This window comes from Lathamus discolor, chromosome 9 (genome assembly GCF_037157495.1).
Source record: "Lathamus discolor isolate bLatDis1 chromosome 9, bLatDis1.hap1, whole genome shotgun sequence".
NCBI lineage: Eukaryota > Metazoa > Chordata > Aves > Psittaciformes > Psittacidae > Lathamus > Lathamus discolor.
The window spans coordinates 12,783,921-12,809,065 of record NC_088892.1 but is presented as its reverse complement, the minus strand read 5'-3'; the positions used below and the strand labels follow the sequence as shown (position 1 = coordinate 12,809,065).

Sequence of the window (25,145 nt, the reverse complement as noted above, 5' to 3'; positions counted from 1 at the left end):
TTTCTTCTAATAGGAGGCTCCCTAGTCCTTTGATCATGCATTTAGTAAATGCTAATAAAGTATCAACTACAAAGTTCTCAATCCCCTGAAGTTTCACTAATATAGTAAGTGATCATCATATCATAAGAATAATTAGATGATCTTGCTGGTAGCAGTGGGACGAGAATCAATAATGAAATTTAAAAGCGAGGTCACACACTTAGGGACCACTTGTAATAATTTCTAATAGGCAGAAACGCAATCATTGCTGTTGGAAACAACAGAGAAAGACCCAGGAGATGTTTTCAATAGCAGGATGATTATGATTAACACCACCCTGCAAGCATAAAAGGGGTAAATACGATTTTAGGAGCTAGCGTGAGACACTTTTAGTGCAATCAGGAACGTGAGGTCAAAGCAATAATGCTCAATTATGAGTGTTATGCACCCGCTTAAAGCGGTACCAGGCACAGGTGCACACAAAGCCCGGCACGCATCGCAGCGCACGTACGAACAGCCCTCCCCTGCCGCGGCCCCGGCTCCGTTTCCAAGGACCGACGGGTGGCAGCCAACGGGAAGGAGCGGGGGCCGCCGCAGAATCCCCTTCTCGCTGCGGCGCCCGCGCAGCCACCGCCGGCTCCGCGCTTCCTCCCTCACACCCCCGCCCGGCCCGGGCCCGCTGGCTCCTCCCTTCCCCCCCCACGACCGTTGGGAGGTTTGAATGGCTCTCGGCGCGCGCGCGCGCACCAGCCCCACCCCGCGCGCACGATGGCGGCGCTCCGGCTGGGCCCGTGACGGCGGGAGGCTCAGGCCGCCGCCGCCGCCGCCCTCCCCAGCAGCGGGCCCGGGCCCCGGCCCCGGCTGTCGGTGGCGCGGCGCGGGGGAGGGGCTGCGCGAAGCTGTTATGCAGGACCCTACCCCGGAGAGCGGCGGGAGCGCCCGCCCTGGCGAGGAGAGGGCTGCGCCGGTGCCGGTGCCGGTGAGCGGCGGTGCCTCCTGGCTTCGGAGGCTCTTTGCGGAAGCGCGGGGCGACTCGCAGCTGAGCGCGGTCCCCGCTGCGCCGCCGCTCGTGGCGGTCGTGGCGGTGGAGCGGTACCTGGCCGAGGCGCAGCCCGCCGCGGCCGCGCGCTACTGGTACGACGTGACGGTGGCGGACGGCGCGAGCCAGGAGCGCTGCTACCTGGCGCCGCACCTCAACGGCCTGGTGCAGCGCGCGCACCTGCACGCCGGCGTGCGCCTGCGCCTCACGCGCTGCTCCTACCGGTACGAGGAGAGGCGCCTCAACTACGGGTTCCCCTGCTTGGAAGAGCTGGAGCTGGCCTGCGGCGCCGGGCCCACCCCCGCCGCCCTGCCCCGCGGCCGCCCGCCGCCCCTTCGCGGCGACAAGAAGCACTACCTGCCGCTATGGAACAACGAGGATCCGTACGGAGACGTGTGGGTGGCAGACAAGCCCCGGGCGCAGGTGGACGTCGACGGTAAGCGGCGAGGAGGCGGCTTCAGGGGAAGGGGGTGTAGGTGGGAACGCGAGGCAGCGCAGGGGTGAGGAGGTCCGGTCGTTGCCTTGCTTGTGCGCCGGGCTGAGCTTCCTGGTGAGAAGTGACCCTCTGGTTGCGATAGGCACCCATATGAATGGGATATGTGTCACAGCTTAGATGTTCATGTTACTTGGAGAGGGGTTTTTAAACTTTCCAAAACTTTGACTGAAAATACGGTGCTTGCACCCAGGCTCCTGAGGTGTCACAAACATCCTTTCCTGTAGTAATCTCTTGGCTAGTCAGTGGGACTGGTGCTTGTGCCTGCAAGCTACCACCCAAAATGTGGTCAATGTTAAGGGACTGAGGCCAGTCCATGAAGTGAAGTGAGGAGGGAGGTATACATGGGACTTTTGCATGAGTGTGATGCTCTTGTGGGCTAACGTCTATATAGAATCATAGAATAGTTAGGGTTGGAAAGGACGTTAAGATCATCTAGTTCCAACCCCCCTGCCATGGGCAGGGACACCTCACTAAACCATGCCACCCAAGGCTCTGCCCAGCCTGGCCTTGAGCACTGCCAGGGATGGAGCATTCACAACTTCCTTGGGCAACCCATTCCAGTGCCTCACCACCCTTACAGTAAAGAACTTCTTCCTTATATCCAGTCTAAACTTCCCCTGTTTCAGTTTGAACCCATTACCCCTTGTGCTATCACTACAGTCCCTCGTGAAGAGTCCCTCCCCAGCATCCTTGTAGGCCCCCTTCAGATACTGGAAGGCTGCTCTGAGGCCTCCATGCAGCCTTCTCCAGGCTGATCAACCCCAACTTTCTCAGCCTATCTTCATACTGGAGGTCTTTTGCATTAGCTCTTCTGCTCCTCTGATGACGCTTCCTTGTCATTTAAAATGTGTCACAGTGCTCTCTTTCAGTTAAAAACAAAACTGAAAAAAACCCAAGCCAAATCAAAATAATGCTGTTTGCAGCTAGCTCAGAACAGGATCTCATGGTGAGCAATATCAAAAAATAACCCTTTTTAAATGTTACAAACATTAAGAAAATACATGTGACGTCCTCATCTGTGCACTTTACTTCTGAAAACTTAAATGTTCAATCATAAATACTACTTTGGTCTTTTTCTCTTTCTTTCTTTCCCCCCGTTAACCTTAGTCTCCAAGCTGACTTCTCTTGGTCAGCTAGAAATGACCTGGAGAAGCAGAGTTCACTACCATCCACTTCTTGTGAGAATCCTGCACAAATCTAGACTAAGGTACTACGGGAAACCAGAGAAAAAAATGGATATGCCTTATCAGGTAAAGAGAGATAAATGCATCAGTTAACATTTGAACAAATAGCTGTAGGATACTTGGAAATCATTATTCCCATGTAGCAAGTACATAAAGTTAAGAATGATGTTGTAGCTACTTTATATTAAACTTGCTACCTTTATTAAAATGCTGAGCCCTTTCAAGTAGACCAATGCCCAGCCAGTCTCTGAACAATGTGTACTCTGGGAAGACTAGCAGCCTGTTTTATATCTGAGCGTAATGTTACATGGCATGGAATATCCCCTAGGTCAGTTCAGGTCACCTATCTCGGCTATGTCACCTCCCAGCGTCTTGCCCATCTATAGCTTACTTGTTGGGGTGGCAGTGAGAAACAAAGACTTTGACACTGTATAAGCACTGTTCAGCAACACGTATGACATTGGTGTGTTATCAACACTGTTATAGTCATGGATCTAAAACATGGCACCATGCAGGCTGATGCAAAGAAAGTCAACTCCATCCCAGCCAGTCCCTGTACAGGAGGGCAGCACATTACAAAGAGCTCCAGTAACTCATATGATTCTTCCATGGGGGGAGAGAGGTATGAAGCATCTTAAGGGCTGTGGTGTTCTGTTATTCCAAGTTTCCATTCCCTGTGCACTTGAAGGTAAATCTGGATCTTTTTATTGGATGTACTTTTCAGGAGAGTCCAGATGATACTCAAACTTCCTTGGCAGTTCATCAGTCATATTTACTGGTGTTAGGTGTAGAATCAACACCCAGAGCTGGGTTAGTTCAAGAACTTAGGAGACAGATTTTACATGCTCTTTGCTTTATGTATTCCTTCCTTAAATAGTGTTGTGTGCTGAATTATCATTGTTAGATAAAAAAAACAATAGGTAACAAAAGATTCAGTGTTATAATGGTTTACTTTCAAGGATGAATGGTTCATGACTAATCAGGAATATTAGAATGAACTAACAAGTGTTGATTTATATAGTCTCTGTATTGAACTTGGAATAAGGAAAAGAGGGCTTTGGAAGCAGCAAGGGGAAAAGACACATAAGGTGATAGATATGTTCAAGAATGGTGATATATTAAAGATGATTGAGGCTGATGGATGGATAAAATGAAGTATTTTTATAAGGCTGAGATCTTTTTTCAGTGGATTACTATCTTTTAAGTCCATTATAAAAGTATTTAAAAATCTTTTTTGCTGTTTAGTGAGCTACTCAGTTATGGATTCAAAGTTCACCCAGTAAAAAAAATAAAAAATAAAAAATAGCAACAACTGGTATAAATCTTTGTCATGAGAAACACTTCAATGAAAATGTAGTGGTTTACGATGCAGATTATTTTAGGAGCTTGTGTTTTGGTAGGTTGTGGGTTTTTTTGTCAAAGTCAGACTTGTATAGTGTTTTGATCAGGAATGCTTAGCAAATAATCCTGCAACATCTCAACTTCCTTCATGGATATTTTGAAATATTACTCCAAATACAGCATTCTCTTTGACAAAAAAGAATCTTTACAGTATTGTTTCTTGTATATGCTATTGCCGCAACCTTCTCCAAAAAACCACAAAGTGAAACTGGTGTCTCCTACCATTATTGAGCACTGGAAAGAGAAGAGTTTGGGCTGGAATAGTTGTAGAAGAATTCTTTTGTGGAAATTAGAGATTTCTTCAACTCTAGTATTCAATACAAGTTTTGGAACATACTCTGTATCCATCTGTAATCATCAGAGAAGTTGTTCATAAGTCAAGTAGCTGATGCATTATATAAAATAAATATGTACCAGAATGATATATAAGATATGAATGTATTTTTCTCTCTTTTCTTTAGGCTTACTTTGAAGTTGCTGATGGTTCAGGCATGATGTCAATGGTTTTGTGGAACTCACTGTGTCCTGAATGGTATAACAGTATGAAGGTTGGCACAGTATTACTTCTTGAGCAGTACGCTGTCAAAACCAGTTACCCATTTAAAACAAAGCCAACCCCAGGGGATTCACAGATGAAGAGATTTGCTACAATTGGTTAAGTATCAGAGAAACCTGTTTTGATTCAGTTAAGTATAGCAGTAAAAAGGTAGCTCTGCACAGAAATAAAAGTGATCCAAAGGTAGCTCTGCACAGAAATAAAGTGATCCATTGCTGAGATGAATTGATAAGGTATATATCCTTAAATATTAGCTCTGAAAGGTCTTTTGGTATCCAAGTTCTTATTGTTCCTTGGTTCATATTTGGATCATGTATACAAAGTTTATTGTCACAGTTAGTTAAAACTTCTATTTAAAAATAAATAAAAAACTAATCCCTGATGTCAGGTATTGGCATCATAAAGACAGGCCTCTGACACTGAGTTTTAATGTGATTCTACTTCCTGTTTAATAATGCAGATATTTGTGCATGGCTCACACATTCTTCCACATCACTGATCTGACTTTAGATTTTAGTGTATATGTTCAAGGCCCAGAGTGTCTGCTAAGCCCCACTAGATAAAAAGTTGCATTGATGACTGCTGTCTGTGCTGAACCAGCAGCGCCGTGGCAGTGCAATTATGACAAATATTCCTCAGCTATGAGAAGGTATTTTCTTGCTTGCAGTTGTTTAATGTGACAGATAACAAAGGAGCTATGCTACAGAAGTGAAATTGCTTCAATATAACAATATGCCATGATTTAAGCCCAGCCGGCAACCCAGAAACCACGCAACTGTTCACTCACTCGACCCCCTTCCTCCCCCTGCTTCTGGAGGGATGGGGAGGAGAACCGAAAGAGTGTAACTCTCACGGGCTGAGATAAGAACAGTCCAGTAACTAAGGTATAACACAAACCACTACTGCTACCACCAATAATAATAATGATAAGGGAAATAACAAGGGAAGAGAATACAACTGCTCACCACCCACCGACTGATACCCAGCTCAACCTGAGCAGTGATCTAGCCCGTCCGGGTAACTGCCCCCATATATGCATATACTGGGCATGATGTACTGTGGTATGGAATACCTCTCTGGCTAGTTTGGGTCAGGTGTCCTGTCTGCTTCCTCCCGGCTTCACCTCCTCCCTGGCAGAGCATGAGACTCAGAAAGACCTTGGTCAGACTAAACATTACTGAGCAGCAACTAAAAACATCAGTGTTATCAGCACTGTTCCCAGGCTGAAAGTCAAAAACACAGCACTGCACCAGCTACTAAGAAGGAGAAAAATGACTGCTACTTCCAAAACCAGGACACAATAATAGCCTTTTCAAAAGGGATTTGGTCAACTTTTTTGTTTTTTCCTTCAGCGAGCATGAGTTCTTCTACCTTTTTTGCTTTCAAACTTGGAAAAAAATGACAGGCAACATTCAGAAAATTCAGGCAACTTCTTTTAAATAAGCAAATATATATGCATGTTAGTGAAGTATATATATGTATACATAACTTATGAATAATGACAGTTTCCTAATGCAGTTGCTACAGTACACAAAACCAAACTATTTTCCCCTTTTAGAGGCACTGTATTCTCAATCTAATGTGTCTTTGCCTTAAAACCAGATCTTAATGTCTGAAGTGTTTATGATGAGTTGGCAGAAGAAAAATGTTTAGCCAGGAATGTAAGTTTGTGAGGGAAACTGTTGATGATTATAAACCATCCCTGAAAATAATTACAATTGCCACAAAACCTTTCTATGGAGAAAGGACAGAATAAAATGTTATGAGGTGACTTTCTGTATGGGCAAATACCACTTCGTTTTAATGGCTGGGATTTCTGCAAGCATTATTGGGGTAGAAATGCTAACAAGAGATCACAATGGAAAAGTAGGCCAGTGGGCTGTAAATGGTAACAGATGTGTAATGGAAGAACCGGAAGACTATAGTAAAGTGCCATGGTGTATTTTAAGACCATGAAGAAACTGTAAAATCACTAATCCTTGATTCATATCAATGTATGTACAGTATCTTATTTCTTTTCTCAGCACAAAGCTCAGAATTTTGTCTTATTGTAAGCTTAGAAAAGCACATAACATCATGCATTGATGGATCTTATGCCTTTATACTGTAAGAGGAGGATCTAAAGAGAACAGAATATCCATAAAAAACTTCTAGAGAAGTTCTAAAATTGATTTTAGGCAACTCCTGGTGGTGGGTTTGGGGTTTTTTTGTTCATGTGAAGTGCAATTTAATGCCTCGCTAATTACTCCATTAATAGAAGGATCTCTGTATATGCCCAATATGGGGCAATGTTTCAGGCTTTTTTAAACGTACACAATAAGTGCTCCTAAAGTTCTTCAGCTAGCTAGTTAAGGCAGTAAGTTACATAAGTAACATTTTTCATTATCTGTTTCCAATTTGTGATTCCACCATATTCCAGTATTCACCTGTAAATGTTGTAAAATATATCTGTAGGGTTGACAAGGCCACAACGGAAAGGACTTTCCAAATCAAGAGTTGTTGCAAGATTTCTTTGAATCAAATTCTGCATTGCTTGCTTCTGTTTGCAGCTGCAGCATTATATGACATGCTGAAAAGTGCTGTTTCAGGACCTAAAATATTTGGAGCTTAAATAGGTAGTCCCAACACCATGAATTTCACTGCTAGGCAATGTGTGCATTTCACAAATCACTGAATTCATGTGGTACTGATGAAAACTACTGTTTTGAATAGCCTGGGCTGACCTTAGCTTCTGAATCATCGCAGGGTATAGTCTTGAGTGTATGGCTTTTGTCTAATCTCAAAATGACAAAACAATTGGTAAATAGTTTTGATGCATGGGGAAGTTTTGTTTTCAGAAATAATCTCTAAGATACTGTCTTAAAACACCATATGCAAAACCACGATTGTTCTCCAAACACATTGCTAGAAAGCAATAGCCAAAAGAAAATTTTTAAGCAAAGGGTCTGATTTCAAGTCTGACGCCTTCCTAATATTGCATTGCTAGTGTGAAACATGGGTATAATTATATATTGTATGCATATTTTATACATATTTAATTACTTTTCCAGGTACATTATTTAAATAACCCTTTACCCAAACCAAATCACCTTGTAGAAGCTTCATCAGAATCTGTATTTTTCATACCAGCAATATTGTTATGAGAGAGACAGTAGAGAGCCACCTTGTGTATTCTAGATGCTGAAGCCATTCTTCCTGTATTTTTTATCTGGTTACAGAACCCCTTGCTTCATCCAGTGCTCCACCATTTTGTTATTAAATGTCTAAATAGTTTGCTTAATAAATCAAAATCTTCAGGTGCTGTAGAGAGACAGACCTTGAAAGACATGAAGGATTTTTTGTTCTCTATGGTCATGGTATATTTCTATCATATTAAGAACTACCTGAACTGGTGTCAGATGTGGAAGTTTGTATCTCCGAGTGCTATCTTCTGTTTTATTTCATTGTCTCCAAGTCAAGTTTAAATCTTGGTGATGTTTGAGAATGAAGCTTGCATAAAAAGTACTTCGTATCTAACAAGTATTGTAGTGTTAGTTTCTCTTGCTGGTCTTTTAAATATCTGACTGGATCAGACTCATGGGTTCATGTAGGGAATTGAAAAGTTTAATATTGCTCAGATTATAAAATTGCACTCTTGGATGCTGTACCTGAATGCCTTGCTTTATGTTGATGAAAACATAAAATTAGAGGAATTGATTCGTAATTTCACAAACAGTGAGACACAGTTGGAATACTTCATTTAAGAAACTTGAACCCTGTTTTTTTGCAGGTTTTGTTTGTTTGTTTTAATTTCCATTCATGCCTTGAATGTTACTGACTTTTTTTTTTTTTTAATTCTCAGAAATCAGCCTTAATGTTCGAGATCCTCCTACTAAAATAACTATTATTCCAGAAGAAATGGTTAAGCCAGAGTGGGGATTACCTGAAGTTAAATATCGTTTTATCACAAGGTAAAATACAGTTTTGTTGTCTGTCAAGCTGGAACTTTAGTTTTACTACATTACACTGAATGTTAGTTAGAAATGTTTTTTGATAAGTGCTTGAGAAAGCTTTATGGTTTGTTATTAACAAGTACATGTGGTTTTGTTCTATTTTGGTTTTAGGTCAGAACTGGATGGCTTACCAAACAATCATTCCTGTGATGTTATTGGTCTTGTGACATTCGTAGGAAGGGCTGAACGAGCAAGAAAGAAAGGTTTTTCTATGAATATAACTTCTGGAATTTATCAAACAATATTTAACTTCGTGAATAAATGTTTATGCAATTTTCTTAATATTTGTTTATATAGAACATGGCGAAGACTTCTGGCTCTATCGTTGGGCACATGCCATTGACGGGACCTCAGACCAACCGTTCATACTGGAATTATTTGCAACTTCTCAACCAGAAGTGTTTGAGCGTATTCATCCAAGTATTCATCTCTATAATGCTTATTAATAATTGTTTATAGTGTTTTTCTACTGGGTTGCTAATTTCATATTCTGAGTATAATTGCCACTGAATACAAAAATGCCATGGTTTAGCTCTTAAAGGGAAAATAGCTAATCAGAAATAAAAATTTAAAGATAAAGTAAGTATCTGAAACCCTTATCATATTGCAATCTGCCAGTTACTCTAAACAAATAGATGGCCAGCTGGGCTTGGGGTTCATATGATCTCATTAATTTCAAACAGAAACTTAAATGAACCACCTGGGGCAACATCTCTTGCATCAGAGGCAAATAAAGCAGGCAGATGGTCAAATCTTTGCTCCTTTTGCCCTGTAAATAAGTAATTTTTTAATAGACAGGAATAATTTAAGAGGTTTGGCAGAGAAGAGAGAGGGGAAGTGGAAAAGCTAAATTTCTTTGAATAAATACTTTTTTCCCAAAAAGCAGTCATTGCCCAGCTGTGTTAGTTATTACATGTGAGCTAATAATGATGTATTTCAAACTGGGGAATCCTTAAGTATCTTAAAGGAACCTTTAAGTATTTCTTCTTGCCATCTTTCTCTTCTTCTCCAAGTGCTCATCCTTCCATTGACACTGGTTGATGTCATGTGCATTTTTATGTCATATAATGCAGGACCAGCTGCAGGACCTTGTTAAGATTAGGGCTTTATTAATCTTGAGTGTTCTGGGGAAATGGCAAAGAATGACATTCCAGTGATAAAGTGAGTTATTAACAAAAGAGTGAGTTTGTACTCTATGCTGAAGTTTTGCAGTGGCATGTCATGATTTCTTGTGCTTTCCATGGTTTTATGCTTTTTATTATTAAGAAAAACAGCCATTTAATATCCATATTGACTACTTCTTTCATGGATATCCTACCTGATTGATGAAGTATCTCATGTTTTAGTCCTAATATGTATGCTGAAATTTCCTTACACAGTTATTAAACTGGCAATTTAATTACATCTGCATATTGTAATTCATAACAGAAGCTCAATTTGTGCTGAAGCATTTATTGGCTCAGAAAGTAAAATGTCTTGTTTAGAGCACTTAACAAAATTAATCTAGTGTGTATCAGTCTGAACGTTCTGAAATCAATGGAATACCAGGAAAAAAACTGAAAGGCTTTTTTGGTTTTCTTGTTTTTTTGTTCCAGTGACATATTTGGTGTGTACACAGATGAGAGTGGTACGGGACCTCACTGAGAATCTTTCCAGCACAGTTTACCTTACAACTTCAAATGAAAGTCAAATATTCATTACAGGTAATTTAAACTAGTTTTAGTTTGATGTAGTTCTCATCTTATTTCTTTGAAAAGGATATTTTAATTTTACAACAAAATAATCAATGCATAGCATTGGCTTCACTGTCAGCAATGATGAAATACCACTATAAACAGAAAAAAGAAAATTGCATTCTCGTGAGGCATTAATGGGTATATCTTATAAAAAGTACCAAAGTATTACTGGGTTAAGTCATATGTTTACTGATTCTTTCAGACAATTTTAATCCTTTGATAATGTAGCAATGCAGATTACCGCTTCCTTAAAAACATCAACACTTGCAGCTTTTCTGGCTTATACATTTCCTTACTAGAAAAATAAACAAACAAAAAAAGGATATAGTTGTCCTAAATTTATCTTAGCTAATCTTTTTCACCAAGTATTTGGAGGGCTATTATGTTTCGTCCTTCGCAGTGGAAAAATGATGTGGTGCTGGGTGGCACTGAAGGAGCATTCTTTCCGGCAGTCTGTTTTGAATACTGCTGTCTGCAGTTAATGTAGTCTTTATGGTATTGTGATACTGTATGCTAGATACTGCTTGTCAATGTCACAGGCAATGTCACAGACACCGTTAATTTGATACAACACTGTTAATTGGTAGAAAGATGTCTTTTGTATTCTGTAGTCCAGATTTTCTTAATCTGTTTTTTTTTTTCTACGTAGTGGTCAGGATAGTTTCAGGATGAGAAACAGATGACAATAACCTGCTTTGGTTTTGATACTGCATTATTTTTGTTTTAAAAGGGTGGCACAGGGGCCAGCCATACACCAAGGATACCAAAGTAAGAAACTTCATTCAGTGGATTAAAACACAAAACGAAGTTGATCAAATGGAGAAAGCTGTTATTGGTGGCTATTATCCTTTTCCACGACCTCCAAATAACTTTTTGAAATACTGTAAAAACAATAAAGGTATCATACCCTCAAATATCTTTAAAGATTTAAAATTATTAAGAAACATGAATTTTTAAAATCAATTTAGTATTTAGTAACAAATTTTCTTTTGAGTCTTGCATTCAGACATTTTGATACAGTATTTCTTCAAAAAAATTTTTTTTTCCAGTTGAATCTGTTTTGAAAGCTATAGGTGAAACAGGGAAAGAGATTGAAGACTTGCACTACAGAGAACACAAGCGCATCGCTGTTCAGGGAATAATTAGTGCCATAAGATACGTCAGCTGTATCAATGTGGCTGAAGAAGCCTCAGGAGTGGAACTTTCTCAGGTACAGTGTTTGGATTAATACTATAGCACTTAAGCAGCTATGATCATAACTAGAGTGGAGAATCTTGCATTTGAGTTTGGGAACCTCTTTACATTGTTTCTTGATTAGCATTATTTGCTATTTTGAGAGCAACATTCTCGAAAGTAATAACTTGGAACTTTATAAAAAGCAATGACTGGTGTTTTTCTGAAAGTGTTATGGCTTTCCTCCACAGTTCAGACTCAGAACTGTGTAACTAGAAGTTTCTAGTTTAACTGACTGGATAACCTAATGTAAATTAGAATGTGGAAGAGACAACAACTGTAACATGCTCACTATCAACTTTTTAGACAGAATTTATCTTATTAATATGATTAGAAGATAATTTCTGCTAGATATAACATGACTTTCACAAAGCAGAGTAAAATGTTCCTTTAAAAGTTATTTTGAAACATGCGGGTTTGTTAGTTAGAAGCAAAACTTTAAGTGCTTTGAAACCTGAACAGTTAACTGTTGTTGCAGAAAGATAATTCTCAGTCCCTTGAAAGTTCTGCTGCATCCAAAGAGGACTCTGTTCACAAGGAAAAAGGCACCAACCTTCAGAATAAAGAAGTTAAGTCTTTTCTGGAGTCACAGTACACTCCTGGTGAAAAACATCATCACCAATCTCTGTCACAAAAGAGTTCAGTCAAGAGAAAGATGCCGTGCAGGTTAAATACAGATGCACAACAGTAAGCTCTCTTCATAAATATCTAGTAATAATATCTTCTAAAAAGTGTTTACAGAAGTTAATTCAGAGCACAGGCCACAGAAAAATATATAAGAAAGCTCTGAAAGCATAAACAGTTCAAAGGGCAGTTAGGTACTTTTCCTAGCATCAGGTGATGGCAATTGCACTGTTAGGGCTATTGAAGGCTTGATTAAAGTAGGTGTTTGGGCTGCACAGCTCACTTCTGATTAACGTGTGCTACTTTGTTAATCTCACAGACTTGAAATAAAAGTAGTTAATACTTGAACCCTGTGTAGTTTAGTAACAGCCTTGGAGCAAGCGACAGTTTAAGTGGTGTGAGGAAGTAAGATTCCATCACTGATAAGGCAAAATCAGGATCCTTAGTTTCAGGCATAACTTACTCTTTTCTATGCTGCATGTAGCTGTTACTTGCTGTCAGAAAGGCAAATAGATGGTGGTCATGTGCTAAGGTACCTAACAGCTCAAAATAACTTGTAATACTATGGCTCTGCTTGTGATGGGATTTAATGAAACTGTATTCATTCTAGTCAGACATAGACAAAGGATACCATTCCAATATAAGGAAACAGAATAAGACAAAGTAATTTGCCTGATGCAACAATATTAGACTCAAGTAGAATACCTGCTTGTGTAAGATTGCTCTTTGTTGCAATGTTTGTGCAAAATCTGAGTATTAAAAGCCTGGTGTATCTTTGACAGATTTAATGCTGCAAAAATCTAGCCAGTCACATTTCAATTTTTATTTATTTTTATTGTAGTGGATTTCTTATGCTATAAAGGGGTATTTTTCTTGAATTTTCACATCCAACAGTCATAATGTGGGAAGATGGTGGGTGTTGAGAATATTTTGAGAGAAAAAGAGATGAATTATAAATAGGATTGAATGAAAACTTAAGGAAACCCTGATGAACGGAAGTCCTGTCTTGTCAGTGTTACAGCAAACTTGTTAGTCGATTTCCATTGTGTAAGAAAAATTCCAGTATTTGAGTGCCTTAGGTTAGTTCTGCCTGGACGAAGAACATACGTATTCTTTGTTTGGTGTATTTCCATTTAAATAAACACTGTAAAATAATGGTGGATTTCCTACTTTAAGGAGAAGTGCATCCGTTACTCCTGTATCATCTCACCACTATTTCACACGATCTGCAAGAAGAAAACTTGGGTAAGTCATATGAAATTAGTTATATTAAGTAATTGCAATGATGAACAGATACTTGAAGTCAAACTTTAACAGGTCAGGAACCGGTATGGAAGTGAAACGAAAGAACAGATATGGGGACTTTCATATTTTCTGTTCACTTCCTTTGCACTGATTCTCATTCAAATATATTGGATATTCTGAAATGCTGAGTTGTTTTTTTTTTTTTCTGAGTTTATTCAGACATCGTGGTGGGTTTATAACAACAGGAGTGCAGCAAAGAGAAAGGAATAGGTGGGTTTAAGAGCTTATTTTACCATGATCTGGCTGCAGAGTATCTCTTACATTTTTCTCCTGCATGATATCCTAGGTAATTAGTTAGAGATGGTTAGAGACAAATTGCTTACCATTAATTCAAAATTTTGTGATTCAAAAAACATACTATAACAAAAATCTAGTTTGCTTGATTTAACTGATTGTTGTTACAACAGGGTCATATGTCCAAAGGAAAATACATATTTGGAATTTCTATATCTTTTTGGATTCCAGAGTGGTGGCATGGCTCCATTCATGCTTTAGTTTTGACTACTGAAAGGTTCTATGAAAGTGCAGCAGTGTCCTGTGCGTCTGTGTTTTAGAATCAAATCATAAAGCTGTTGGCTATCTGTGATGCTCAGATTTTAGTGAAACATGCTCTTTCCAGGAGGTGCCCAGTAGAGGGCAACAAACACTGTTTTTTTTGAGTGTAAACGCTGGGTGTAAATCTGTGATGATTCATTGAATCATCATAGAATGATGTAAAATACATACTTATCTGCTTCATAAAGAAAAGAAATAAGTAGTTCTTGTCCTAAGCTCTTCCAAACTGGTTTACTGAGTGTGGTAGGTTTCATGTTAAGCTGCTGTATTACATGTCTCTTAATATGAAACCAGGTACTACTGCTCACTCATCCAAGCTTGTATCATTTATCACTAGAAATTTGCCAAGGTTTGAACTTATGCTGCATAGTGTTTGAGGTTAAATAGGTTTTAAATACATATGCTGTAACTTTCTTTTTATAGCTTGGATGAGTTTCAACATGAAGATATTGTGAAAGATAAAAGTAGCCAGACTCTGTCAGACAGTTCACAGCACTCCACAGGTATGTTGCAAATAGTTGTTATATTAACCTTAGGAGGTTTAAGCTTACTTCTTCTCTATAGGTCCAAAACAGGCAACAGAGATACCCATATAACTTTTGTTTGTCGAGACAGTTCTTCTGTACATCTGGCTGCATCAACCTCTAGGGAGCCACTATAGCAAAGTATTGTTAATGCTTTTCTGCTCAGTCATGTCCCTGATTTGTTCTAAAGGATGGCTGGAGGGACAGCATGGGCTTTATACAAGTTTCAAGTTAGTTTTATACCTTTGAAGCACTTGGTAGCATCAGACCTTATATTTTCTGTTCAGTTTTCTTGCTGTAGTGATCTACATACAATAAAATTGTCCCTCTTGGGGAAGGTAGCCCCAGAGCTTTGTGAGCACCTGATTTAAAAGGATAAATACAAGATGTGGGAAAGAAATAGATGAAACATTCTTACTACAAGCCAGTAATAAGAATGGCATTTGGTTTATGGAGTTTTCTAAGTTAATATTTTTAATTTTTTCTCTCTTCCTCTGCAGTTGAAAAATAAACTTGTGTTCTATGCAGTTAATTTCTTCATATCTATTTTGGATGAAGAAAAAGTCTTCATTTGTCAGTTGTCATTATGTGCAGCTTGGTCTGGTTTTTATTTCATGCAAATATTTTGACATGTTTTCCTCTTTTCAAAGCTGACTGAATATACTCTGAGTCATGTAATTTCATCTAAAAGTTTGTCTGCTCCTTGCATCTGTCCCAACATTAACATCTGCCAATTTATTTCTGTGTATCACTACATTATGTGTAATGTTGTCCATCCTTTTATTTTTGGCAAGGCAGAGTTCATTTATTAATGACCACAGTAGGTTGTCCTTGTAGCCTTTTGATGATGATCTACTCCATTGTGCTGGTTTAAAGCAGTAGAGATTAGTTAATTTTCCTAAATGTTTAATATATTCAGAGACTGAAGTGATGAGGAAACTTCCAAATTGGAGAAAAAATTGTACAAGTAACTGTTTAAAGTGAAGATTTATTCCAGAGAAAGAGCAGCCTCAGGTGTTATGTTGAGATCTGTTCTTCAGAATTAAGGGATCTGTAAGAAACTTTGATAATTAATTGTTTTATTAGTTGTTAGTATTCAGTGAAATTTCTTATTGCTTTTAAAACCATGAAATCAGATTGAGTGTTTTCACCTGAAAGGATTTTTAGAGGAATTTCTGGTACCTGTAGTGTTTATTTTAGTATGCTGTTACTCTCTCTAGAATTGTTGTGGTACCATCGAGATTTAATAAAATGAATGCATGTATACTGTTTATTTTAAAAGGCTGGTTTTCAACAACAATTATTACCAGTGAAATACATGCTTCATTTTTTATGTGTCGTAAAGAAATCTTGCATTAGATACTTACATTTAGATTCCTTTATTTAGATACCTGTATCTAAAATACAGATATCTTTAGATAGTTTTATTCTTAAACTTTTCCACTGATATTCCCTCACTGCATGTGAAACCCTATATAACTTCGGTTGGCTGATATTTTGAGTGTAGACCAAAATAAATTAATCAGTCTCTCATCTAATGTAAGTATGCAATAATTATATGAATATGTTAGTAAATGTGGCTGCTAAACATATGCACATATTTTTCTCACATAACGTCAGTCCTCCTGGCAGTATTTATTAGTCTTATAAAAAACTGTGTTTATCTGATGCTAGTTTTATCTAAATAACGGTATGTTTATATTTTGCTTAACAAGCCTATTAAGTATGGCATATGTATCAAAGTCAGCAGTTTTCTATGGAATCATAGAATTAACTGGGTTGGAAAAGACCTTTGTGATCATCAAGTCCAACCACTACCTCAGGACTGCCAAGATCATATCACCAAGGGCCTCATCTACACAATTTTTGAATGCTTCCATGCTGTGTTCTCTCAGATTTTGGAAGTTCAGGTCATAGGTGCTATATAAAATGGGGAAGTTTTACTTTGAGCTTCGTAGCATTGTTACCATGGTCCCAGGTAGAGCCCTGGTTTTTTTTAAATACCAGCAAAGGAAACTGCCTTTAGAAGCTATTTATGGGAACATGAAATTTCCCTCCTTCCTCCCTTTATAGCTATGTATCGCAGTGCTGATACTTTGCTCTCCATGTCATAGCAGCCTGCATCAGAGCAACACTTGTTTAGCAGTCATTGGATTGGGTAGATATGCAAAAGGAGCTAATGGAGATATCTGAAACAAATTACTAGTATCTTTTTAAACACTGAAATATCTTGAGGCAGGAAGCAGTATAGGAATATGGTTCATTCACTGGAATTCCGTTTACTCCAGGTGCTATTTTTTGCAAGAGGTACAAAAAAGAAGTAAGAGTGCAGTCTGTGCTGTAAGATAGCATGAGTAACTGAAGTAGAAATGCACTGACTCAGGTTTACTAGCAAAAGTGTTTGCAAGAAAGGAACTTTATAGTAATGGTGTAGGCTGACAACCAAATTAACTTCTAGTTTTTTATAAGAAGAAACATCTACTGTATACTATAAACATACAGTAGGTTTAAAAAAAATCCTTCTGCTAATTGAACTGAGATGAACATAGGGTTCATCTCAGTTGCTTTTTGTGGGAAATCATGTGTTTCAATGTTAACCATCGCCATTTTTATGTTTTTAATTGGTTTAAAGCAGAAAGTAGTCTTTGCTGCCAAGAGGCTAAACTGCAGTCAGCTTGCTAAAGATTTCAGCATCATATTGTTTCGATAACCAGTGGTGGGTTTTTTTATGGTGCTCTCCTAATTACACATGTTTATGCTAAGTTAATGAGTGTACAAGCAGGACACAGATTATGGTGCCAGTTATATATTGAGGGAGAAAAGTAAAGTTATGATTGAAGTTTTAGAAAGAGAAGGGTTTTTTTTTTAATCCTCCTAATTATATTCTGAAACTTTTTTTTGTATTTTATTTGCCTAATGTATAATATTACTTCTTCATGCTTGTAGAGAATACTGTAATTCTCCAAGTAAAATGGTGATTAAAATGTTTCTTCATGTAGCAGCTTTCACGTGCCACTCTATGTTATATGATGAATTCCAGTTTTGTGAAAAAAAAAAAAAAAAATACTGCTTTATGCAATCCGGAACACACTTTCCATTTCAGTAGCAGTGTCATTTTTCTTTAACTTCATGGTCCTTTGTTGTCTAATTGAATGCAGCAAGACTTGTTCGTTGTTGAATATTCTTGTGTATGTTGTATCAAGTTTGTGTACTACATTCTGGTTTCTTCCTTTTTGAACATCATAGCAATTATGACACTTAAAGGAAGTAAAAATGCCAATGTTCTTAGGAAAGGCTATGTGATGAGAAGTTGTTTCACAGAAGATGGAGGAGGTGCAAGGCTTTCTGATAAAAAGCGGGGTTTAACACTTGTCTTCAGACTGGAAGTGATGGTTATATTAACACAGTTGCCATTAACAATCCCCATGTTGCATGTAATAGGAAAAAAGAGTGAAGCTATTGTTGCCTGTATATATAGCAAGAAATTGTATAGCATAATCTCAATGTAAACATATAGTTACTGTGCAAGGGATGGAAAAGTTTACCTTCATTTGCACGCATTTTAAACTTGTTTTCATGGTGTTCATTAAACAAGTTTTGTGCTTGCCAAAAACAAGCCACGGTGATGCTCTTCATGTGATGAAATGCATTTTTGCTGCTGGTCTAGCCTCTAAGGTTACCAGTTTGTCCATGTTCCAAACCTAGTTTAATTCGTTGTGTTGTATGTTTTGAACATTCTGCCATGTCTTCATAATTGAAAACTTCTAATGAAAATATTTCACATCTAGCAGAGAAGCAATACGATTCTATGCACCTATAGGCAACTAAATATTTTCTCTGTTTTTAATAGACCAAGAAGGAATGAGTGATACACTTGAAACTGAAGAGACTGAAAGAGCTTGTGGTTTGTGGCAGAGTGACCTGTGGGCACAAGTGAAAGACAAGTTAATGAAGTATTTGCATCACAGCACAATTTTCCCAGAAAGCATCCCACGTAAATTTGATTATGTGCACAGAGACTTGCTTATGCAGCAGTACAACCTTCATGCAGCAGTGCACCAGCCAAAAGAAACCAGAACACATAAAAATATCAGTGACTTTCAAAGTGCTAGTGGCCTTGGCTATTATGAAGTGACAGTCCTGGGTAAGTATTTGGTAGGTCAGCCTCTAAAAATGGTTAGGCAAAAGTAGTATAAGCTCTTAACTCTTTGCTTCACTCATTTCAGAATGACTTGAAGGTTTGTCAGAAACCGAAAGGATTTCTCAAAATTAATCAGTTGATTCTGAGTATTTCTTGAAGTTTGAAAAGATGATTGACATTTTAGATTTCCATTAGAGTCATGACTTAGTATATTTTTTTACCAGAAAGCCGTAATTCTCATTAAAAATACCTTTAAATGAAATTACTGAATATCTTATTTCTAGTATCTGTTTTCATATAGTTTATATTTCTGATGGTTTATATGTATCACTTGAAGAATGTGTGTAGTCCTTAAACTATTATTACAGTTAGAGGTAGGTCCTGCTCACTAGTTCAACCAGTCTGATATAATCAGGTAAATTATTCAATTGTACTTGATTGTCAGCTGACTTTCCTGCTGGAGAGGTATTCAACAGAAGCAAGTTAGTGTTCTTAAAGGGAGAAGGACAACTGTGAATGCTTCTTTTGAGCCTTATTCTCATTGAGTTGTTTTTTGAGTTGGGTTTTTTTTGAGTACTGTTGCTCCTAAAGTGGCTTTATTTCATGCTAGGAAATAAATGGCTGTATTTCAGCTGTATTCACCAGCTGCTCTCAGGAGCTTCTGTTTAGCACAGTGTCAGTTGACTGATCTTTGTTTGTTAAAATATAAATATGCAAGTTGATGGGTAGCTGTTAACATTACTGTGGGATATTAATCTGTTTGATATTTTTTTCACATTAAGAGAAAGAAATTGCCTAGCATAACAATGCTCATGTGAAGTTCCCATAATTTAGAAGTTTCCATTATTTGCTAAGGGAGATTTGCAGAGAAGGTGTTTGAATATTTACAGTCATTAGAATCCTGAGGCTTGCAATTTGCAATATAATATTCAAGATGAAAGTAGCACAAGTACTGCCCCACATACTGCATAGATACACTGGTTGGAAAATTAATTTCCCTACCCTTGTAGCAGTGATAAAGTTAAAAGGGCGTGTGAAATGGCTTCCAGTGTTGGTTTAATGTCTTCTAAGCTAACAACAGTTAGCCTTAAATCACAGTAAGTTATAACATCATATCAATTTGAATGTGCTTCTGTATAAATATATATACGCATGTATTTTCAGATGTCAGTTATCACTTAATGGTAAAAGAACAAAGTGCATGAAGTTGCTAATGTGCTGAAGAACTCAATTTTTTTTTCAACAGGTATAAACCACGATGTAGCAATAGATGTTGCATTTCTTCCACTGTTTTGTCCTGATGATCCCCACTTATTTCAACTAGAAGACATTCAAAATGATACATTACTGTCTTGTATGAGCTGCATCTCTGCAAGTCAGCAGACAGCCAGTAGCAGTGGAAGACTTCCTGACGTGTTTCCACTTTCAGGTGAGTCTGGCTTTCACTGATGTTACTCGTGTTTCTTGGTTTATCTTTGAATACAAGAGTTAATCCGCTATAGAAATCTCTGCTGTAAGTCAGGCATGTTCATGTCTTCAGTGGAAGATGCATGAATTCTATGTGGCCACCTTCAGTAAATAGACGTAATACCGAACTTCCAAGGCAGTTTTTACCAGAGCTGTTCTCATACTCTGCAGATAGTATTTTACTACTCCTAAGTGACCTAGATAGTATTTGCAGTTACTTGTTGATGCAAAATTATACTGACATAAAAGCCAGGATGTGTGGCTGAGCATGTGAATATTTGGCTTGATCTGCTTTGAAATGGAGTGGAGTAACAGGCACTCAGCCAATCCATTTCACCGATGTCACTTTGAACAGTTGCTTTAACACAACCTAAAGCCACCTGTAAATGGAATTGTTTGCCTGCTATTGAATTATTTTCCTTCAGATTATGTTTCTCATTACTAGCACCTCACAACAAATATGGTGAATGCTGTTAATGTGTATCATACTGTAAAATGCTGTTTAATTATAATATTTTCCTGCATGGTTATATAGACAGACTTGATTTTATTTAAATGCATTTTTACCTTTCCTTGACTAATACCATGGGACCTGAGAATCACTAATGGTTAAGGAATGTATGTTTCAGCCTTTCTGTATCCAAGTTCTGGAGCCCTGTCATTTCTAGGAATTAAATTTACTAGTAAAATTCTACAAAAAACCAAAACCCAAACCCCACTAAGCCAGCATTTAATAGTTAGAGTGAGGTTTTTCACTGAAAGAAGGTTGAACATACACACATTACTGCATGGAAAACAATGTCAATCCACTATACCTTTTTACTGTATGTATATTAAAACACCTTTTCTTAACTTCTAGATGAAATTGTAAAAGCAGCGATGGATCTAGATGGCAAACATGTTGTCTGCATCCTGGACATCTGTCATTTGGGTGGTGATAAGGTGGAAGTCTTTCTAAGCAAAATCTACAAGACAGTGGAACCCAATGTGCTGGATGTAGTGTAATTTAATAACTTATTTTTCAAATTTATCTTGCTCAAAAAGAGGGAAATAAAATTGCTGTAACTTGAATACACCCTCTATATATTGCACTTTTCTAGAACTAGCAGACACAAAGTAAAATTATGTTTCTTACAGCAGTTGTAATGGACATCTGTGTAGCTGAGAAGGAGAGCTGTTGCTTTTATTTACAGTCTTGAAACAGACTACACAATGTCTTGGTCACTTATGTTCAAGAAGGGTGAATGGACAATACAGTGAACTTATCTTTTGATAGGATGCCATGATATGGTATGATTGCCATCTCTCTTTCTCTGCCTGTGCACATACATACACAGGAAATGTATGTATCAGGTTGAGAACTGAAAAGAGAGGCAGGCTTTCCCAATATTAAAGGCAATGTTTGCAAAAGAATTAGCAGGCTGTGATAAAAATTCAGGCTGGAAATTAGAATAATTTTGAGGATTAGAGCTGTTATGTTCTGTAGTGATCTTTTAGTGGCAGTGTTGAGGCTTACTGTGTTTTGAGAAAGCGATTAAATACCATGGTGCCTTCACTACTTGGCTCTGGGCTTTTGGTGATCCAAAAACCATTTTCAGTTCTTCTTACCTGAACAAGGTCAACTGCTGTTTTTTTTATATAGCTGCTTTTGTATATACCTTTTTGGGTAGTAAGTGTAAAAAACCAAAGTGTTCTAACATATTTTATTTATTAATTAAAAAATTATTAATTATTTAAAAAAAAAGAAACTTTATTAGTGGAAGTTGCTTCTAGCTTTGCAAGAACAAAACTGACTTTAAGGAGTGCTTAGCATGGCAGGATCCTGTTTGTCACACCATTAGGGATTTTTCTGGTGATCAGTACTATCATCTTTCTTTGTAGTAATAGCTGTATTCTGAACACATGAAGGAGCTCAGCAGCTGTGAGAAGCTGCTACTGCTGCAAAAGCAAAAGGCTGTAAAATTCTGACAACTTTCTGCCTGTATGCTAAGTAGCAGCTGGCTCCTGCTGAGTTCAAAACCCAGTCCCCCTTTTTCCTCCCATGTGAAACAGCCTCAAATCATTTATACAACTGAATCCCTAAGAACTTAAGCAGGAGCTAAAACACACTGCTATTTGACAACTTGTCCATGTGAAATGCTGGTCTCAGTTCCATTCTTTGAGAAGAAATGATTGCATTATGGAAGCTAGACAATTAAATTTTAGCATTATTGACCAAACCCCACAGTGTTGATTTATAGGAACAGATTTATTATTTTGTGGGAAACTTCTAGGCATATGTTAGCAGCCTGTTGGTAATTGAGGAATATCTCTTTCAAGTAGTTCACTTGTCTGCCCTGGGGACAGTGGACTTTGTCTTCAAGTACTTAAATTCTGTACCCTGACTTCTGTTAATGGTAATTGAAGGAGAAACATTTCTGCTTATTATAGTACAAGTTCGTATCTTCAGATAAGAAGGGAAAGTCGTAACATTCTAAAGAAATATATAAAGTTATCCTGTCTCTCTATTGTGGTTTACAGTTTAAAAATGTATTGATGGAAAAAGTTTAACTTGAGTTGTACAGGGTCTAAAAGTTAAATGTGACTATGTATTGTATGTTTATATTTTGTATGGATCATACAGTATTAGTTCTAGAGCAATGTTTGTCAACCCATGCCTTTCGGAGTACCTTGTAACCTTGCCACAGGAGGCAAAGTGAAAATATACCAACACAAGAAGAGCAGGATGGATGGTGCTTGCATCACGTTATTGTGTATTTTTGTGTCTTGGGGTATGTGACAGACGCCATTGCTCTAGAGTGAGAGGGATTAGCACCAGCACTTCGTGTACCAAACTGAGCCAAGCTGACTGTGTCAGCAAGTATTTTTTTATCTAGATATACTTCAGGTCGAAGTCTGATTTTAATGAAACCATTCTTTCTAGAAGCAATTTTTAAAATATTTATCTTTGTATGAAAGGACAGATGTGGCTGGCACTGTCACAGAGTGCCACTTTATTATCTTGTCTTAGCCACTCCACCACATGCGGTAGAAATGCATCAAAGGGTGTTTGCCACCTTGCACTGCTTACTACATTTTAAACGTATAGCATTAATCGTTTCATCCTACATGTTAGGACTTCCTAACTCTAAAAGAAATACCAGAATGGTGTGGAGTGTGTGTAATGCACACATAAATCTTTAAAGAATATAATTTTATTTTACGGAAGTGTTATTTGAAATTTTTCACAGCAAAAGCTGGGAAGGAGAGAGATTTAATCTTGCAGAATGAAGTGCAAATGTTAAATACACAGGCTCTCTGTGTCTAGCTAGAGAATATTCAATGCCTGTAATAGACCCAGAATTTCAATACTCTAGGTCATTCTACAGCAGCACTTCCCGCACCCCTTAAGTTACACCGAACTCACTATGCCGAGTTCAGTTTCTGAAGTCTTGTGTTTAATACATGGCTCCACCGCTCTCCCTCTTCCCTGCCACCAGCACTGTAGCACTGGGGCAAAGGTCCCATCTGCAAAGAAAGTACTTGCTGTTTTCTTTCAGGTGCTGTTTATTGACACAAGTACAAAACCAAAGTATTTTTCATGCTGGGTCTGTCAAAGCATGTTGGTTTTGCCGTGTTAAGCCAAAATACAGATTCTTACTCCTGCAGAATGCCATACAAATCATCCTTCTTGTTGTGTATTGCCACTGCTGAGGGTAAAATACAAGAGCACATTCCCTAACTGTAGAATTCATACCCAGCCGAAGAACTGTATTGTAAAATCTTAAATTAGCATGTTTCGTATGTTTCCAGCACTAATTTCAAGCAAAAACAGGGGAAGGTGAACTCTGTAGCTGATGGTACTTTTTGTGTGTATAAAACTTGCCAAGTCTTAGAGGTAAGATCATTTTTTAATTAATGTGATGTAGAACTAGTGCAACATTGAAAACTTGGAGAATATAAATAAATAAATATATGTAAACAACTTGGGTTATTTATTTTGATTTGTTTTCATTTTCTTTTCACTTCTGAAAGCTGTTTCAGTTTCCCAAAAATCCTTGCCACAATCATTCATGTTCACTCTTCTAAAGAATCTTTACAGGAGAACTAGGTTGAGCTTCCATCAAATTATCTGTCCCCAGTTGCAGCTTCTCTTGGCTTTCATCACTGCATGCAGCATGACTTTTGTATAAAAACAGAAAAAGTTCTCTAACATTATGATTTGTGGACTACAGAGTTCTGACATTAGTACAGTTTTCATTTTTCTATTCAAATGTAAGAAAACAATAGTTGATATTTGTAATTGTTACAGAATACAACAGTCTGAGTTCAGAGAAAGAATACTTCCAGAAAAGCCTACTTCCAGAAACTGAGAGTTATGTGATAATCATTTGAACATCTTGGTGTAAATTGTGAACTACAGTGTGAAAATGGGCTGGAAGTGGTAGTTTGTGATCAGTTTTGGTGATTTTACATCTCATGCTTTAATCAATATTAAAATCAGTTCATTATAAACACCAGAACAAGCTGGACCTGGCAGAATTGATGACTGAAAGAAGCTAAAAGGAGAAATGCAGAGAGCAACTTGGTTGTGTTAGCCTATAAGATGGGTAAAATTCTTTTTGTATTTCCCTCCCTCTGCTTTGGACCTTTCTAACAAGGCCATTTGCATAACAGATGCATTGTGAAGTGAGAGCCCTGAGCTTACGTCGTTGAATGAAAGATGACCTGCTCCTCCAAGGTGACGTTAGTGTTGAAACAGGAGCAGGGGGCTCAAGCTGTCGCTTAGGAAGCATCATCAGAGCTAGAATTTGTGCAGAGTGGCAGGGAAGGGTGTGGAGAATGATTCTTCATGAGAAAGGAGCAGGAAGTCAGAGCTGAACGTCCTTCAGCCTGTTTCTGGACTTCACAACACGCAGGTGTGTCACTTGTGT

At 38.1% G+C, this 25,145-nt stretch overlaps 1 protein-coding gene across 1 annotated transcript; it reads left to right on the top strand.

Moving 5' to 3' along the window:
- The first annotated feature begins 747 nt into the window (after positions 1 to 747).
- RADX (RPA1 related single stranded DNA binding protein, X-linked) lies at positions 748 to 24,196 on the top strand. Its single transcript, XM_065689555.1, has 15 exons — positions 748 to 1,454; positions 2,622 to 2,764; positions 4,561 to 4,753; positions 8,497 to 8,605; positions 8,759 to 8,850; positions 8,945 to 9,067; positions 10,243 to 10,350; positions 11,114 to 11,281; positions 11,433 to 11,593; positions 12,095 to 12,303; positions 13,417 to 13,485; positions 14,524 to 14,603; positions 18,475 to 18,768; positions 20,012 to 20,194; positions 21,092 to 24,196. The coding sequence occupies exons 1-15, from the start codon at positions 884 to 886 to the stop codon at positions 21,235 to 21,237; spliced, it is 2,649 nt and encodes an 882-aa protein (XP_065545627.1). The 5' UTR covers positions 748 to 883; the 3' UTR covers positions 21,238 to 24,196.
- Positions 24,197 to 25,145: the final 949 nt, after the last annotated feature.

Excerpts from the sequence above, each read along its gene's own strand:
- RADX (XM_065689555.1), top strand. The coding sequence starts at position 884 with ATGCAGGACCCTACCCCGGAGAGCGGCGGGAGCGCCCGCCCTGGCGAG. Across the intron at positions 13,486-14,523 it reads TCTGCAAGAAGAAAACTTGG|CTTGGATGAGTTTCAACATG; the intron begins GTAAGTCATATG and ends TTCTTTTTATAG. Across the intron at positions 18,769-20,011 it reads TTATGAAGTGACAGTCCTGG|GTATAAACCACGATGTAGCA; the intron begins GTAAGTATTTGG and ends TTTTTTCAACAG.